The sequence below is a fragment of the Anabrus simplex genome, chromosome 14, assembly GCF_040414725.1.
Source record: "Anabrus simplex isolate iqAnaSimp1 chromosome 14, ASM4041472v1, whole genome shotgun sequence".
NCBI lineage: Eukaryota > Metazoa > Arthropoda > Insecta > Orthoptera > Tettigoniidae > Anabrus > Anabrus simplex.
The window spans coordinates 97,242,869-97,259,665 of NC_090278.1; the positions used below are offsets into that span (position 1 = coordinate 97,242,869).

Genomic DNA, 16,797 nt, shown 5'->3' on the forward strand with positions numbered 1-16,797 from the left:
TCAAAAATACCCATATAAGGTAAAATCGCATTTTTCCAGAAATGTACCTAACCACTTTTTTGTTGCATGAAGTGAGATTTAAACAGGCAAAACGTGTTATGATCATATAGGAGGTAAGTAAGTTTAATAAATTGTAGGTAGGTACCAATACTATTAGTCAACAAGCTAATGTGTGCAAAAAATAGTAGAGTGGCAAGCCCCATTGCCCTTGAGGATTGTAGCGGTTCTTTGTTGTGCGTAGGCAGGTGTTCCTTGGTTCCCCTCTTTCAACACTCTCTCTCGCCTCTAGGCCTCTTTGTCTTCACCCCGTCTTTCACGCCGCACTATCCGGTTTCTTATCTCCGAACTCACAGCAGAGTTTTTGTTTCTCCTGTGAGTATTTCGTATTTCAATATGTGAGATTGTGTTCAATTTATTTGTGAATTTTTTTCTTTACGCACGTTTGGAACAACAATAAAATGTTAAAATAAAATAACCATCCGTTCCCATCAATAGGTAAACTCGTATCCATCAGCAATGGCACTGTAGGTGGCCCCCACTGCCCGAGAAGAAGGACTGAAATGGGTGAACCGAATTATTGGAAAAACTTTTGGGAATGTTAGCCTCTCTTTGGCAACGCCTACCACCTCTATCAAGAAGAGAGTCACCGCCTTCCAGCGCATGTGTATCATGAAACAGTCAGACCTACAGTTAAAGGCCCACTTCACATACGAGCTCGCTCCATATCCAATGGCCCTATTTTCCAACGAAGGGTTGCGTAAAGGCACAAAATCAGATTTTTACGCTGCCTTCACTCAAGCCACAGAGAATGTCAGTGTCGTCGATGGAGGATACCTCGTCCGTAGTCTTGTGGCATCGGAATGATTCGGTACGGGCTATCACAGCAAGCTACACAAGCTGCATATTTAACCACTTTGGGAGAAATGTGTGTGTAGTCTTCGACGGGTATCCTGAGGATGGCGCCCAAAAGAGCGATCACGACGGTATTCCGCAGCATCAGCGGAAATTGTGTTTAACGCATCGACCATCATCACAGTCCCCCAAGAGAACGTGCTCTCAAATGACAAAAACAAGGTTCGTCTCATTGAGCATGTCTGTTCTGCTTTTGCTCTCGAGGGGATTGAGACAAAAATATCAAAAGACGACGCAGACCGCGATATCATCGTGACTGCTCTGCAAAAAAGTACCTCCAATGAACACGTCATCATCTTTGGAGAGGATGTGGATTTGCTCGTGCTCCTCTGCGGTCTCGGATCCACTAAAACAAACGTCTACTTCCAGAAGTGTGGCAGAGGTGAGGCGGGTTGCGTCCAATTCTCCACCAGCTCATTCAACCAATGGGAAGTGGAGCTACTACCTGGATTTGAACTTTCCATCCACTACCTCTGCCCTATTCTGGCAGGGGAAGATGAAAATGTGGGGCCACTGCAGACAAAATCAAGTCCTAGTGGATCAAGCAAGAGATTTCCTCCCGACATGCCACACACCAACAAGTCGTAGCAGTCGGTGACAAGTGCCTAGTTGCCCTATAGGGAGGAGGCGAAACGACAGACACCCTCAACGATGGGTACACTTCCGTACTTTTCTGAAGACATCAGCCAACGCCAAAGCGAATCTGGTCCGTCTGCCCCCAACCACAGAGGCTGCGTCGTATCATCACTACCTCACATACCACCAGGTGCAAAAGTAGTTGGGGGTGGAGAAAGAGGCCACCGACTGGGGTTGGGAATTGACCTCGGCTGGACTCATCCCCATTACCAGTCGGCAAGTTCCTGCCCCCGTAGAGCTCGTAAAACTCCTCTCTTGCAAGTGCAAGAAGGGGTGCAGAGGTGGCTACACTTGCCTGAAAGCAGGGCTCAGATGTGTGCTACCTGCTGTGTGGAAACGTGCCAGAACGCTGCCCTTATCATAATTGAAGAGGATGACGATGACAAGCCTCAAGACAACCCTGACGATCCACCAATACTGGAGTACCTACCTATAGGGGACGAAGAACTACCTATCGAAGAGAGCAATGAAAGTGACGGCTCAGGGCCATCATAAACAAGGTGACAAGTTTGACTATGTGTCTGATTTGATTGATTGATTGATTGATTGATTGATTGATTGATTGATTTGATCAAGTTACTGTACTTTTGATTACTTATGTTTATATTAAAATACATTTCACCGTTTTTTAAATGATTACATGCCTTCTTTTTCATTACCAAACCAAAAAACAAAAGAAAGTTAATGCAACATTTCTGGAAAAATGCGATTTTACCTTATATGGTTTTTTAAGATTTTGAGAGAACTACGAAGCTTGCAGACCCCGCTCTGTGCTTAATTTAAAGCTAATAACATTGCCTACAAATTATATTCTATAAGTTCTATTTGTAGGATCAACAGTTTCGACGCCATTTCGGTCCAAAGAAGGTCTAAAACAAAAAATTTACAATTTTTGGAAAAACTGGCCTGTTTTCAATGTGCTGTAATTCGGTGACCAATTAACCTACAGAGCTCTGGTTGGGCTTAATTTGTCACAAACTGAATGTTCTTAAGAAATGTTACAGTAGCTTTCGACAACAAATGCATGGATTAGGGAACATAGAGCAGAATCTGAAAGAAGTCCAAAAATTTTGCAGTTTTTCATGTGTAAAAAGTTTTCCACAACTTTTTGAGAGTTGCAAACTTGGGTATACATAGCCCTAATGGGTCCAAACAACCTACAAAAAAACCAGAGATATGTAATGTTATGTTAATTTATTGTCGATTTTGACCGGCCTATAATGTAAAGGAGCGAACATGTGACAAACCAAGTCATGAATAAGAACACATGATAAGCCAAACACGATAATAATAATCATCGTGTAGCCTCAGCTCCCGTGTGCAGGCATTTTAATTCAACACCAACTGGCTGTCAATGTTCTGTTTACTCTGGGCCTACTAGATGGTAAGAGTAAGCCAAATCTCCTTTGGGCATCTATGGAGAAGTTTTGAATACATTTTGTCTACTGAACACCAGGGTTTGAACCCACTAGAGGCCGACACTTTACCACTGACCCACGGAGGGAGCTAGCCAAACACAGTGACCAGCAGTTAGGGCAGATTTTCTACTTATTGTTAAGTAGGTTTTTCTCAAATAATTTCAAAGAACTTGGAAATTGTTTGAATCCCTAACTCCTCTTCCTATAAATGAATGTTTGCCCTCTTGAATTCCAACTTTATCTTCACATTATGATCTTTTCTACCTCTAAACGTTCCACTGTCTCTCCGCTTAATCCGCTTAATCAAGCAGCTCGTCTCCTTTCTCTCAAGTCTTTCCAGCCCGAACACCACTCTTTTGTCAGAAATCAGCCAGAACAAATCATGATGCTTTCCTTTGGATCTTGCCAGTTCTTGTATCATACTGTAACTCTGGAGGTGGAGGTTGTGATTACGGTAAACTACTGTAAGAGCCAGTACGATAAGGAGTGCGCTGAACTGTTGTTCGCCCTGCAAAACATACACGTACAATAGTGTACCCGTAAGATGATGACCAAAACAAGTCAAAAACCTCAAAACACTTTTTTTTTCTTTTCATTTATGATACTTTACCTCTGACATCCAGAATTGGGGGACTTACGAACCCTCATCTTTACCATTCTCAGTACAACCCCTAGATACCTTCCAGAGATCTGTACCCTTTATTTACAATCATATTTATGTGATTAGCCCAATGAAGACTTACAGTGTTCCCCATGAGGTACTATCCCCCAATCAACACAAACTAAGGACTTCTCGTCAACAACACCATTGTCCGCTGTCCATCTCACAATCCTGTAACTACCATATCGGTGCAAGCAGAATTTCCACATGTTCCTGTCATTTGAACTCCTTTGTTCCTTTCCATCACCTACAAGGACCCATTTGGTTCTTTTTCTCCTTTTGTGTTTGTTCTATGCTCTCAGTCTTCATCTTTTTTTTCTCTCTCTCTTCCCTTTTCCTACATTATCTGACTTTCTCCTTATCCCACTCTGTCACGATGCCCCCCTCCCGGGGAGTGCTGATGTAGGAAGTAGAGACGACTTTGTCAGGGGCGGAGGAGAGAGTGCCTGTCACCGTAAAATTAACCATTGAAATTGATCTTGGTACTTCTGGTACCCTGGATCGTTCGCTAACCTTCACCCCACACTGCACCAAACTCAAGGCAAAAGTTTCATCAGGAAACTGCCTATTGCGTAAGGTAACTGGTTCTGGATGGGGTGCCCACTGCCCTAGCACTCTGCTAGTCCCGTGTGGTACAAATCAGCTCACGCAAAGAAAGTTGACACTGCCTTGAATGAAACCTGCAGGCTAATCACAGGCTTTTTAAAACCAACACCCACACAGAAGTTGTATTCACTTGCAGGTATAGCCCCACCTGATATTAGACGTGAGGTGGCCGCTAATATTGAGAGACAAAAGGTTTGCAGCATCTCAGCCCACCCCCTTCATGAACATCAGCCACCACCAGCTCGACTGAAGTCCAGGAAGAGTTATCTACAGTCTTTTGCTCCACTTGATTCTGACCCAAAAAAGGCCAGGATTAAGCTATGGAAACAAAGGTACCCAGATCATCCAGAACGTGTTGAAACTGAAGAAAAGTTGCCACCTGGTCACGAAGAGGGATGGTGTATATGGAAGTCCTTAAACAGACTGCAGACCGGCGTTGCAAGATCTAAGGACAATCTTGTGAAATGGGGCATCGTGCATGGCGGGGACTCATTGTGTGAATGTGGAGAGGAACAGACTTCTAGGCACCTCTTGCACTGTCGTCTATGCCCAGATTCATGTACAGGGTTGGAATTGTCACTGGCTGGAAACAATGCCATCAATGTAGCCAAATACTGGTCACAACTTGTGTAAATAATGTATATATAATGTAGATATTTTCATGTAATACTTCTTCTCCTTTTTTTTATTTTTATGTATGTTCTTCCATTTGTTATACTTCATATGCAAATTTTTCAAATGCTTCAATCATAACTATATACGATTAATTTGTTCATGTACATCTTTCATATTCAGTACATATATTCAGTATCTCTTCCTTGTATATATTGGTACCTCTGACACGAATAAATAAATAAAAATATAACCGTGAAATGTACTCGATCCCAAAAAAGAACAGCCCCAGAGCAGACTGACCTGGCGGCGACTCGAGCGCAGGCTCGTGCTCCAACTCGGTGTACTCCAGGACGCGCTCCACGGCGGTCATCTGATTCTCCAGCTCTGCAGTCTGCCTCATGCCCCACTGGAACATGCCCGTCAGACCGAGGGTCTGCGTGATGGCTAGACCCACGTTGCCAGCGTAAGATTCTGAAATGACATAAGGGCACCTAGATATTTTCCACTTTTTTGAACAGAGGAAGCTTCTGTTCCTGTAACACACCACTCAGTGAACCACGAGTACAGCTACAAGACCGCGTGTCATGCATGCGGCAGGTGCCATTACTATTGGCAATTTAGCAACTACAGAATAAAAGAAGCCCACTAATTGAAATATTCTTCTTAAAAACACTCTTTATGTATACCAGTTTATTACATATTCTGTTTTGCAGCAAGACTTGCCTCACTTCGTTTAAACAAGTTATTACCCACGCTCTGGTAATACACTGCATTGCATGTGTTTTTTTCCTTCAGCTCTTTAATACGGGGATTATTTTGGTAAACTTTGCCTTTTAAGGTTTCTGAAGATAATATACAAATTCTGATCTAGGGGGCCATACACCTACACTAATTATCCAGTCATCAAAAACTGGCCATAAAGCATCTATAGAATTAAGAGAGCGAGTCAGAGAATGTATGAAAAGACGAGGCAATACAGGAAAACATTTCAAAAACACAACAATAGATGGCAGAAGCTATAAAATATAGCGACATGCCTACAAAAGCATTTTTAATTGTTTAAATGCCCATAAGGGCCAAACCCAGCCAAGGGATTAAAAAACTGAGCTGATCTATACAAACATTTTCGTGTTCGTGGCGTGCAGTTGAAGGAATTCCTGGCTGTGTGATGATGAACAGTTTTGAGATTTTACAGTACAATAGTTGCAACAGCAGTCACTCAACTCGGTCAGCCCAGTGAGTAGCTCACCATCCCATCTTTCAAGACGTTCTTTGACATTTTGCTGTGCTAAAGATTGTCTCATAGTTGTAGGAGCGCAAAAGGGACAAACTACCAAATCTACAATTAACTTCTAAATGTTACTATCTATTTAACATTTACCATCTGCAGCTGTGTTAAACTCGGTGAACTATGTACAGTACTTACAAGTAAAAAGTATAAATCAAGCACTATGTAGTAAGAGAGGAACATTTGTGTTCCCTGTATTAATCTTTATCTCCCTTCCTATGCTTAGCCTACACTTCCCATACCAAGAGTGATGGTCTATGAAGATGAGAGATGAAGTTGAGAAGTAGAAACACTCTGAGAAGAAAGTAGACCGATAAGGAACTACTTGAAGATGTGGAAAATGCCTTGTCCTATTGTGTTTCCTTTCTATTTCCCCCTCTTTCCACACTGAAATGTCACTGTATGTTTCCTAGTGTACATTCTACATATGACTTCTTGTATTTAACCAGCTACTTACTCTCAGTCATGATGAGGAAGCTGAATATGACGAAGGCCAGGAAGAGCAGACACCCAAAGTCCAGCCACAGTCCGAAGGCTCTGTTGGCGGCCATGAACAGGTAGAAGGATGTGGTGTTGAGATCCTGTAAGACGGGTGTTAGTTACGAACCAACTACCGTATCGTACAAACACTGCTAGTAAACATCTCACCTGGTACTCGTCAAACTCCTTACGTAGCTCCATCTGAGCTCCCATTGCACGGATCGTAGGCAGGCCTTGAACCGAAGCGCTGATGTGAGAGAAGACTGGGCTGCGTGCTGCCAACAGGACCAAACAGGTACAGTCAGTAACAAGAGCAGTCCCTTCTCTGTGTCAATATCTCCATTGTTATTACTCAAAACATACAAGATCAGAAATGATATCTCACACGACTTTTTAAATGTAGAATGTTTGATACCTCAAATATTAACAGACAAATTTGACATTTTCTGTTTTGATCCCCTTCATACTGCTGTACCACTACTCTCTGGATATCGAGCTTCAAGAAATTCTGCTCAGCAGTTTCCTCGTGTTGTTCACAGACAGACTGAACCTACTCTTGTATACCTAATTCAAGATAAATATGAAGTATGAGGTCAAGCTCTGTAATTTATTTTCTCTAGATCAACTACAGTATCTGGCAATCGATCAAGCGATTCATGAACCAGCAGCGAGATGTTAACTTGCCTTCACCATTACAGTTTTGTGTGTCAGCCAAATATTACTACAGAATGGTACTGAAATACTACGATGATCCTTTCATCTTGCATTCGTTTTGACAGACTGGAATACTTGAGGGTTATATATTCAATAAGTCAAAACCACTTTGATACATCGGACATTACAGAAATGAACGAGCCAATTTTCTAGTTAAAGTCGATTCCACAAGACAATAAGCCCCCTCCCATTATCCCTACATTAGTACAAACTAAGAGACCTCTACAAACAGTTTTGGAATATCCTCTCCAAAAGTCTCATCCAGAAAACTGTTATTTTCAGATGTCAACTGCCGATAGCACACCGACCTTCATCTCAACACAATTCCTATCGGATCACAGGAAATTCCTTCATTACTTTCACATAATCATCAAAGCCTCGTCACTCATGTGCCCGTGTGAAGAAGAAAGTCAGAGAGCAGTTTATCTTCTCAACTGATGCAAACAGCAAGTGATAAAGAGGCCCACATACCTCCCGGCAGCATTGTCCAAAGTTATTCCCAACCCTTCTACAATTAATTAATATTGAATTTTCACGACCGCATTGTAATCGAAACCGACTTTCAACCTATTAGATCGTGTTACGTACATGTTTGTTCTGTACTTAACATCTCTTCAACACGTACTAAATGTACATAACACGACCTACTAGGTTGAAAGTCAGTTTCGATTACTTCTACAATTAAGTTTATGAGTGAAATATAACAGACTAACTCAACAACTTTCGTACACACTCTCGATTCTCTAAATATCCAGTGAAACACAGGTTGTAACTGTCATTTACATTTTTACAATAATAATAATGAATGTGTGAAAGTCGTTTGAATTTATTATACTGGTACGCTTTAAAACTAATATCTTTGTGCTTTTTATAAAAGAGAAATATGTTTGTGTTGTCACTGTACTGATTACAAGAGTGAAATTACAAGTGATCTCTTTCTGAAATCCAACTAATTATGAAAGAGATGATAAAACAGCTTTTACCGTAGTACAGCAAATTTGCGAGTACATTGTACCGTCTTACAAGGCAGTTCCGATCGTGACTGCAACAAAGCTGTGGCTCATATGAACACGCATGATGTGTACAAAATACCATTGTTACTTACTTTGATACAAACATCTGATCTTGTACACACAAGGGACCACGTCTAACATCATATCATAATAACTGCAGTCCCTTTGTTATTTTAACAATTTGTCACGAGCTGTTTCAGAATATAATTAACCTACATCTGTTGTAGTCCAAAAAGGCAACATCCAAGGTCATGTGGTACAGCTGCCGGAGTGATATCTAGTTGTACCTGTACCAGCACTATATACTGTAGATGTTACGCAGGAGCTTCACTACCAGACCAATCAACTGGGGGAGTTACACAATTATTCTGCTTTTCTGTGACTGATTACATAGTGAGACAGTTAACTGTCACTCATGTGCTATGAATCCTGCAAATATCGTGAGCATAACTGTTAGTCGTTACAAATATGAAAAACATTCTACAGAAATGACAGCACAGAAGAGAAAGGCAGCTGAATTCATAATCAACATCAGTACATGTGTAACAGACATGCAACAGACTAAAGCGAAGAATATGAATACCCAAAATAATATTTGCGAGGAGAAACTGATGACAATCCAAGAACCGATCTGGAACCTGGTGACAAGATACATGATGGAAGCTAGTTCTGCCAAGTCCACAGAGGAAGAAGTGGATTCTGGAAAAATGAAACAGTTGACCTTCAATGCAGTTGCCGTATAGTGCAAGACATACGTCATCTATGACGTTTGCGTCACCTGATAGAGAAAGGTGAGGAAGAGTAGTGCTCGAAACCTCACATAATTGACTACTAGCAGACAGAAAAATTGGATCAAGAGATCTACTTTACGACCATGATCTTCAAACTTGGGGGTCTGGGAAGCGTTCAAGACATGGAACATGTCAGGTTCACTGCATATGGGTGGCAAGGTACAAACAGCGACATAATCTTGAGTCACAAGTGATAAAACAAGAAAGTGATGTGACTAAAAGGTGCAACGAGTTCTATACCTGTTACTGCAGCTAGCGATGCCAAAGATGCCATACATAACGACCATTTGATGTAGCATCGGTCAGTTGTAAAGAAACAATTTATATCTAGAATCATTTGTGAGGAAATAGACATTGCTAAACACCCAAATAATTTTAACGAAGGTGACGGCTATATACTGACTAGATCATGGCTACCCTCCATAGTAACTCGTCTACATCTTTTTCCTTGACTCTGGCAGCCCTAGAATGAACTAGGGTCTCTCTATCTTGAGTCTAGTTACTATGGAGTAACAATTGTCACTAACATCTTTGTTATTGCTCTGAAAAGATCCCAAAAGATGGCAAGTGCAAATACTTAGGTGTAAGATTTGAAAGTAATTTGCACTGGAAGGGTCATGTTGATGACATTGTTGGGAAAGCATACAGATCGTTACATGTCATAATGAGGCTATTTAAAGGATGCAACAAAGAATTAAAAGAAAAAAGTTACTTGAGTATGGTTTGTCCATTATTGGAATATGCAAAGAGTGTTTGGGATCCTCACCAAGAATACCTAATAAAAGAAATAGACAGTGTGCAGAGGAAAGCAGCAAGGTTTGTAACAGGGGATTTCAGGAGAAAGAGTAGTGTATCAGAAATGTTAAAAGAACTTGGGTGGGAAACTTTAAGTAAGAGAAGGGAGAAAACTAGACTTATAGGATTATATAAAGCCTATACAGGAGAAGAAGCATGGGGAGAAATCCGTGAGAGGCTTCGGTTTGAAAATAATTATATCGGCAGGACTGACCACAAATATAAAATTAGAAGGAATTTTAGCAGAAGCGATTGAGGTAAATTTTCATTCATTGGGAAGGGTGTGAAGGAGTGGAACAGTTTACCAGGGGTAGTGTTTGATCCTTTTCCAAAATCTGTACAGATATTCAAGAAGAGAATAAACAGCAACAGAGAAAATAAATGAAGTGTTAGAGGGCATTCGACCAGTGCAGGTTATTGTAAATTTTTAAAAAAATATGTGTGTGAATAAATTAATTCCATCCACTGGTCTATGGAGTTTGGACAGCCAAAGTAGGGGACTGCCTGTAGGGGTGAAGTACAGTGGGGACTTCGAGGGCCCTGGGACCGCTACGGTAGCTGTGAAGGCCCTTCAGGAACTCTGAAAAGTGGTGGCAAAAGGGGCTCTGGTTAAGACGCAGCAGGTCGTTATGCTACTTAGGTTCCAGAATGGGTTAAAAAAAAAAATTTAAAAAAAAAAAAAGCAATGTAAATATTAATCTTATACCAGTTGTATAGTATCATTTGAAGTAATTCCACATACTGTATATCAGTTAACTATATTTGTAAGTAATACAGGAGATATTATAAGTAGAATTTTGTAAACAATACAAATTTATTAAGGATGAGCTGTGTGTTTAATAGAAAACATTGTTAGCGTAAATTGTATAATATTGTATTATAGGAAAATTTTCTTCTCTTGTTAATTTAATATTTAGTGCTTGACAATAATGTATTTTAGTGTACCATTTGATACCGAGGTAGACACATCATTTGCAAATAAAGAGATTTTGATTTGATTTGAAGATGATTGTGCTTGCAGGTTTGAAATGCATCAGCATATAATAAAGATCATAGGTCCTAACATCCCCAAAATGATATACTGTATTATAATGTAAGTTAGTGTTCGTGAAAGTCTACGTTTTAAAATACAATTGTACAGGGCCTCATGAGTAGTCTTGAGGGCGACCCTGTTGATATCTACTGAACATAACATAAAATTACCCAATAATATTTTTCTACTTGCAATTGGCTCACTGACATGTTGACACTTACTGACGCCTTCCAGACGCTTGATGCTGCGCGAGGTGGAGAGGAAAACCAGCCTGAGAAGAGAGAAGACGACGGCAACCACCGCAGTGGGTATGAGTAGCCAGTAGTTGAGAACAGAGACCATGACTGCGATTGTCAACAGGATCAGGATGATCTGGAAAACAAGTCACACTTACATCTTGAAACATCTCCCTGCTGATGTGACGGCATTAGTAAGAAGCAAGAGAAAAGACAACATCACGTGAAGTCCTTTCCAATACAATGATTTGTATAAAAAGAAGAAGAGCATTTAATTCAGGTATTTTACACAAAAACATAACTCTTACATAAATATCATAGAAACTGTTTATTCATTCATTTTATAAATTGTGATATAATAGCTCTTTAAATTTAGGATAAACAAATGAAAATTGTAGCATTGTTTCTATTTACTAATGTTGTGATTATATAAAATCTCTGTTTTACGTTAGACTTTGACAGTTAAAATAAAACTGTATGATCGCTGTTCTCGAAACATGCACGATGAATAAATAAAGTTCATTAACAGAAAGTGTACGGACAAGGCAGATTCAATAAGAATACTATTTTAAATCATTTGTAATGAGTTTTAGAGGCATTGTTTTGTTTTTTTCACTTATAACAAAAATCCAGGGCAAGTCTTTTATCTGAGGAAAAAGCTGCAATGCATAATTTAGACTTACTCAACCTCATACCATCATGAATATGAAATAATTGACAGCATCAATAGTGAAGACAGTAGTGACTACAAACACTACGTATGAGTCTACAACTAGTATCAGCTGTTCAACGAAACGCAGAACATTGGAAATAAAGTACAGCAGTAATTATTGGTAAAACAAACCATCACTAATAGTTTATTGCTACCTTTATGGTAAAACTTGCTGTGTAACTTTATTTCTATCGATTACAAAAATACAACCGACTACTGCAGGCATCACAATACCAGGTTATTAGCTGTCGAGTGTATTTTGTGTGTGCTGAAAAGAAACCAGCATGATTAGAATATTGTTCATGCCAAGTTGTTTAAAAACTTCAGTTCGAACAAGCCTACTTCACCTTTTACCGTCACCAATAAATACTATGTACATTATGCATTCTGTCATTCCCTTTACACACATGCTGTGGTGTTCTCTGTGTGTCCCGCACTTGTTCATCCTTATTTATTAGTTTTATTGGAATCCATCCAATTTGAAATACTAAGACAATTTTTGTTGAAAATTAAATGCATCCATCAAGCAGGAATCTTCTTTGAAAACTTTAAGATGTAAATTGGTGTGTACCCATTAAGCAAATAAATAAAGATTTCCAAGCAAAGTAAAAGATAGTCTTAAATAAACTTTAACATTCAGTCAGCCAATCAATGCTATTTACTGCATAATAATTGTGCAATCAATGTCAGAAAGTTTGTGACTCTGCAGTTGACGTATATTTGATTAATACTTCAGTGTCCAATTCTCTACGCTATTCACATTACACAGTCGGTGGTAAGCAGCGTTAAGCCAAACAGTCGTGTAAAAGTCCTTCAATTTTCTATTTTTAATATAATTTGCATAAAAGACTTTTAATTTGAGTAACTTCTGATACTTTATTCATATCAATCCAATTCAAGAAGCATATCAACAGTTCAGTAATTACAATTCTGATTATACAGCATATATGTTATGTTATCACTAAATAATATTTAAAATGTTGATCCAAAGAAGCCCTTAAAACAGTACAAAACATGTAATGAAATACTCAATAGGACTCAGAAAGCTTTTCAATTTTATTCTCAAGTGAGAAATCTACTCTGGAATGGTAAAATAACCCAGAAAGCAAAACTGACCATGTTTTATACCTATTCTAATTCTCACGTATGGAATCGAATCCTGTACCCTGCAAAACAAGAGTAAAATCGAGTCAACAGAAATGAAATTTATCAGAACAATGAAATAAAAGATCAGGAAGGACAAGATTAGAAATGAAGCAAACGGGAAGGAGACAGAGCTTTTAGGAAGATGCAGTCTACAATGGTTTGGACATGTTATGAGGATGGATGGAACAAGAACAGCAATGAATTACTTTGAAAGAAAAGTGAAAGGGGAGAGGCCAGTGGGAGGCCAAGGAGAAGATGGGTAGACACAGTGAAATCGGTGGTCAGCAAGAGGAATGTCAAGTGGAAGGACACAGAGGAACAGAAACTATACTTTGAGAGGAAGAAGTGGCGAGAGCTCATACACCACACCCGGGAAACTGGAGCTGGAAAAATGATGATGATGATGATGATGGCTGGCTTTTACCCACAACTTCATGCATGTGAAATTTGTTTTTGTGCCCATATGTACACTGGAAATGTGGATAGTGCGCGCGCGCACGCACGCACGCACGCACGCACACACACACTCTCTCTCTCTCTCTCTCCCTCTCTCTCTCTCTCTCTCTCTCTCTCTCTCATTACACTGCTGTATCCTCAACCCGAGATGGAGCAGTTCTCTCGAGGCACACCGAGCTGCATATACCAGGAATTGAACCAGAGCCCCAGAATATGACAACCAACAGCAGTAACTGTTACCTTTGCAGGCGTTCATTACCTGTGATTATTAAAATATACTGATTATCGGAACTACCACATTTAGATAAGCTGACATATAAATGACTATGAGAGAAACACTCGCATATTTGAATGTTTTTCCAATGGCATATTATTGTTATGACAAGGGAACTTCTCACTAAATTGCAACCTTTTAAAAGGAAAAGGTATTAAAATCATATCAGTATAATGGGGATCCAAGGTATGTGTGCCCAGACAGAGTGCCATGTACAGGTTTGGTGGATTCAGGTTGTGCATCAGTATTACTGGAGTACTGGTTAAGTGCAACAGAGGGTAGCGGAAGTCCTGACAGCCTTGTGGGTAATGTACTGCAGCTTCCAGTTCAAAGTGTTCATCTTGTATTCGCCAGGTACGTTCTTCAAAATTGTGTTGTTCATTTTACTCTTTGACTGTGCTAGCAGAGAAACAGTAAAATGCTTTACGTTGCACCGATACAGAAAGGTCTTATGGCGACGATGGGATACGAAAGGGCTAAAAGTGGAAAGGAAGCGACCGTGGCCTTAATTAAGGAACAGCCTGGTGTGAAAATGGGAAACCACGGAAAACCATCTTCAAGACTGCTGACAGCGGGGTTCAAACTCAGTATCTCCTGAATGCAAGCTCAGAGCTGCGTGCCACTGATCGCTCAGTAACAGTAAATCAGAGGGAAGATTAAGAGTGATAAACTCAGTACTTCAAGTCTACAAGTTATCAACTTAATAGGTAGGTAGTCATGTAATAAGCATAGCCTGTGCCGAATGGGAAGCTGTTTCCACTGCGGTCGTTTTTATGAAGAAAAATAATTTGGCGCAGTGCAAGTGATATTTAACGCAGCAAAATTTTGCACAGAGTGCAACGCAAGGAGTGGACGGGATTAGCTGCTTGGTTGAACCTCCCAAGACCATTTGACACAGCTAGTGCTTCCCTTCACCTTCTCATCTTATCTCCTGTCAGTGGGAATTCATAGGATTATTGCATTTCATTCTATTTAGATAGATCAGTGAAGTACATTAACAATAAACATATAAGAAAGGAGCGAGTTGGTCGCACAGTCTGAGTCACGTGGCTGTGAACCTGGGTTTCAGCATTATCAGCAGCTCTGAAGATGGTTTTCCATGGTTTCATATTCATACCATAAATGGTGGCTGTACTGTATTGTCACTTCCATCCCAGTCCTAGTTCTGACTCATCCCATCGTCATCGTAAGACCTGTCTGTGTCATAAAACAAATAACAAAATTAAATTTAAAATAACTTAATGTATCATAAAACCTAGAGCGTATTTGATGATGATGATCAGGTGCCATCTAGTCGACGTCCACTCCTGGTGACTGCCTCCAGATGTTTCGGTCTTCAACCATATACTTCATGTTGATGTTGGATTTGATGGAGTCTATCCCTCGTCTCCAAGACCCCTCCACCTTCCCAGCCATAACAGTCTTTTCCAATGAATCACAGTGTCTCATAATGTGTCCAAAATATTGATGTATCCAAAAAGACACACACAAAATGCTGTCAGTTGGTACAGTTATTTATTTTACCTTAACTTCACATAAACATACACATAACCTTATCAACTGATGTCACAAACAAAATACACACATCAATAAACCACCATCTTTAACAAATGCCTATCACTGAGCACACGCCACATGAAAATCGCAACTTTAAAACAATTGACTGCTTACAAGCATGTCATCGACAATATGAAGTCACAAGTATAACTCCTGTTAAGCCATATCTCCAACTTAGCAGTAACTCGTCTCTACCATCAGAACCACCTCTTTATATATGTGCCCAGTCAAGCTTCTAGAAAGATACATTTTCTCATAAATTCTAGAGTGCTTAAGGCCCAGATATAATCTACAGAATATTCTACAGAGTTCTCGTCTACCCAATACCATTCTGGATGTTACAGTGTGTTTCACAATTCTGTAGTGGATTACAAATCGTATATACAGGTAATAATAAATTATATACAGGTTCTTACATTAACTAAACTCATAAATATCTATATACAGCATGTTTCATGACATAACCTTACAAATAATGTGATCGTAAACTAATACTGATACTAATAAGTGGATGTACATCATAAGTAATAATAATAATAATAATAACAATAATAATAATAATAATGATAACAACAATAATAATAATAGTAATAATAATAATAATGATAATAATAATAATTCAAACTCGATACTTGCATTTTTTACCCATGGGTGAGAGAATATTGTTTTCAAGTTATATCTGTTCATCACACTTTCGTCAATATGACAGCTGTAATCTTGTAATAAATCCCTCAAGAGAGAGATCTGGTTTAATATTTTGAATTTGTCTTCTTGGTCTTCTTGGCTATTCTGACGGTGGTATCCACAGATACAACCGAACACTTGAAGATCTTTGTGGTAATATTAAGACATCACTCAGAATTGATTGAAATTTCTTAATTTATTGTTTAAAAAAAATTTTTTAATAAGATTTTATTGTGTTTGGATCCTCGACCCTGGAAGAATTCTGTTTTAGAATATTTTTTTATGTGTTGTATCAAAATTATCATTTATCTGTGAATTTTAATATTTTTGTTTTTTTGTTGTCAAAATTTGTGAAACGGCGTAAGCCTACACGTGCAGTTCTGGATGCACATTTCCTGTTGCATAAACAAAGACTTTTCTGGAACATGTGCCAGCAAGAACGAAGATACTTTTCATTGGAGCAAATAAGATTAAATGTAATTGGAGAATGTGAAAGTCGAAGGTAAATACTATATTCTGGTTGGTTCTCTTTGGTTGTGGCACCATTTCCTGTTTCTCGATCTTACCCCGCTCCTTCGGTGGGAGCGAGGTAGGATCTGGGCTTTTTATCATGTGACCATCATAGCGAGCGGTCATGCTCCTCCTTTGGTCCCCTTGTGGGAAATCCTGGTCTCAGGGTAAGCGCTGTTTCTATGCTTATTTCGGTTTTCACCTTCACTTAAATGCAATAATTTCTTTTTCTTACGCAGCATTTTATCCCCGAGCTTCAC

At 39.4% G+C, this 16,797-nt stretch overlaps 1 protein-coding gene across 5 annotated transcripts in view; it reads right to left on the reverse strand.

Moving 5' to 3' along the window:
• The window catches only part of LOC136885720 (probable multidrug resistance-associated protein lethal(2)03659), a 120,314-nt gene that overhangs the window by 17,896 nt on the left and 85,621 nt on the right, over nucleotides 1-16,797 (reverse strand). For all 5 annotated transcript variants that reach the window (XR_010861596.2, XM_067158449.2, XM_067158450.2 and 2 more), the window contains 4 exons: nucleotides 11,184-11,334; nucleotides 6,785-6,891; nucleotides 6,594-6,717; nucleotides 5,149-5,319 (listed from right to left, as the gene is read on the reverse strand). Coding sequence is in view for 4 of the 5 variants with exons in the window: in XM_067158449.2 (XP_067014550.2) it covers nucleotides 5,149-5,319; nucleotides 6,594-6,717; nucleotides 6,785-6,891; nucleotides 11,184-11,334 (553 nt within the window). In the remaining variant the exon portion in view is untranslated. The remainder of the gene's footprint in view (nucleotides 1-5,148; nucleotides 5,320-6,593; nucleotides 6,718-6,784; nucleotides 6,892-11,183; nucleotides 11,335-16,797) is intronic.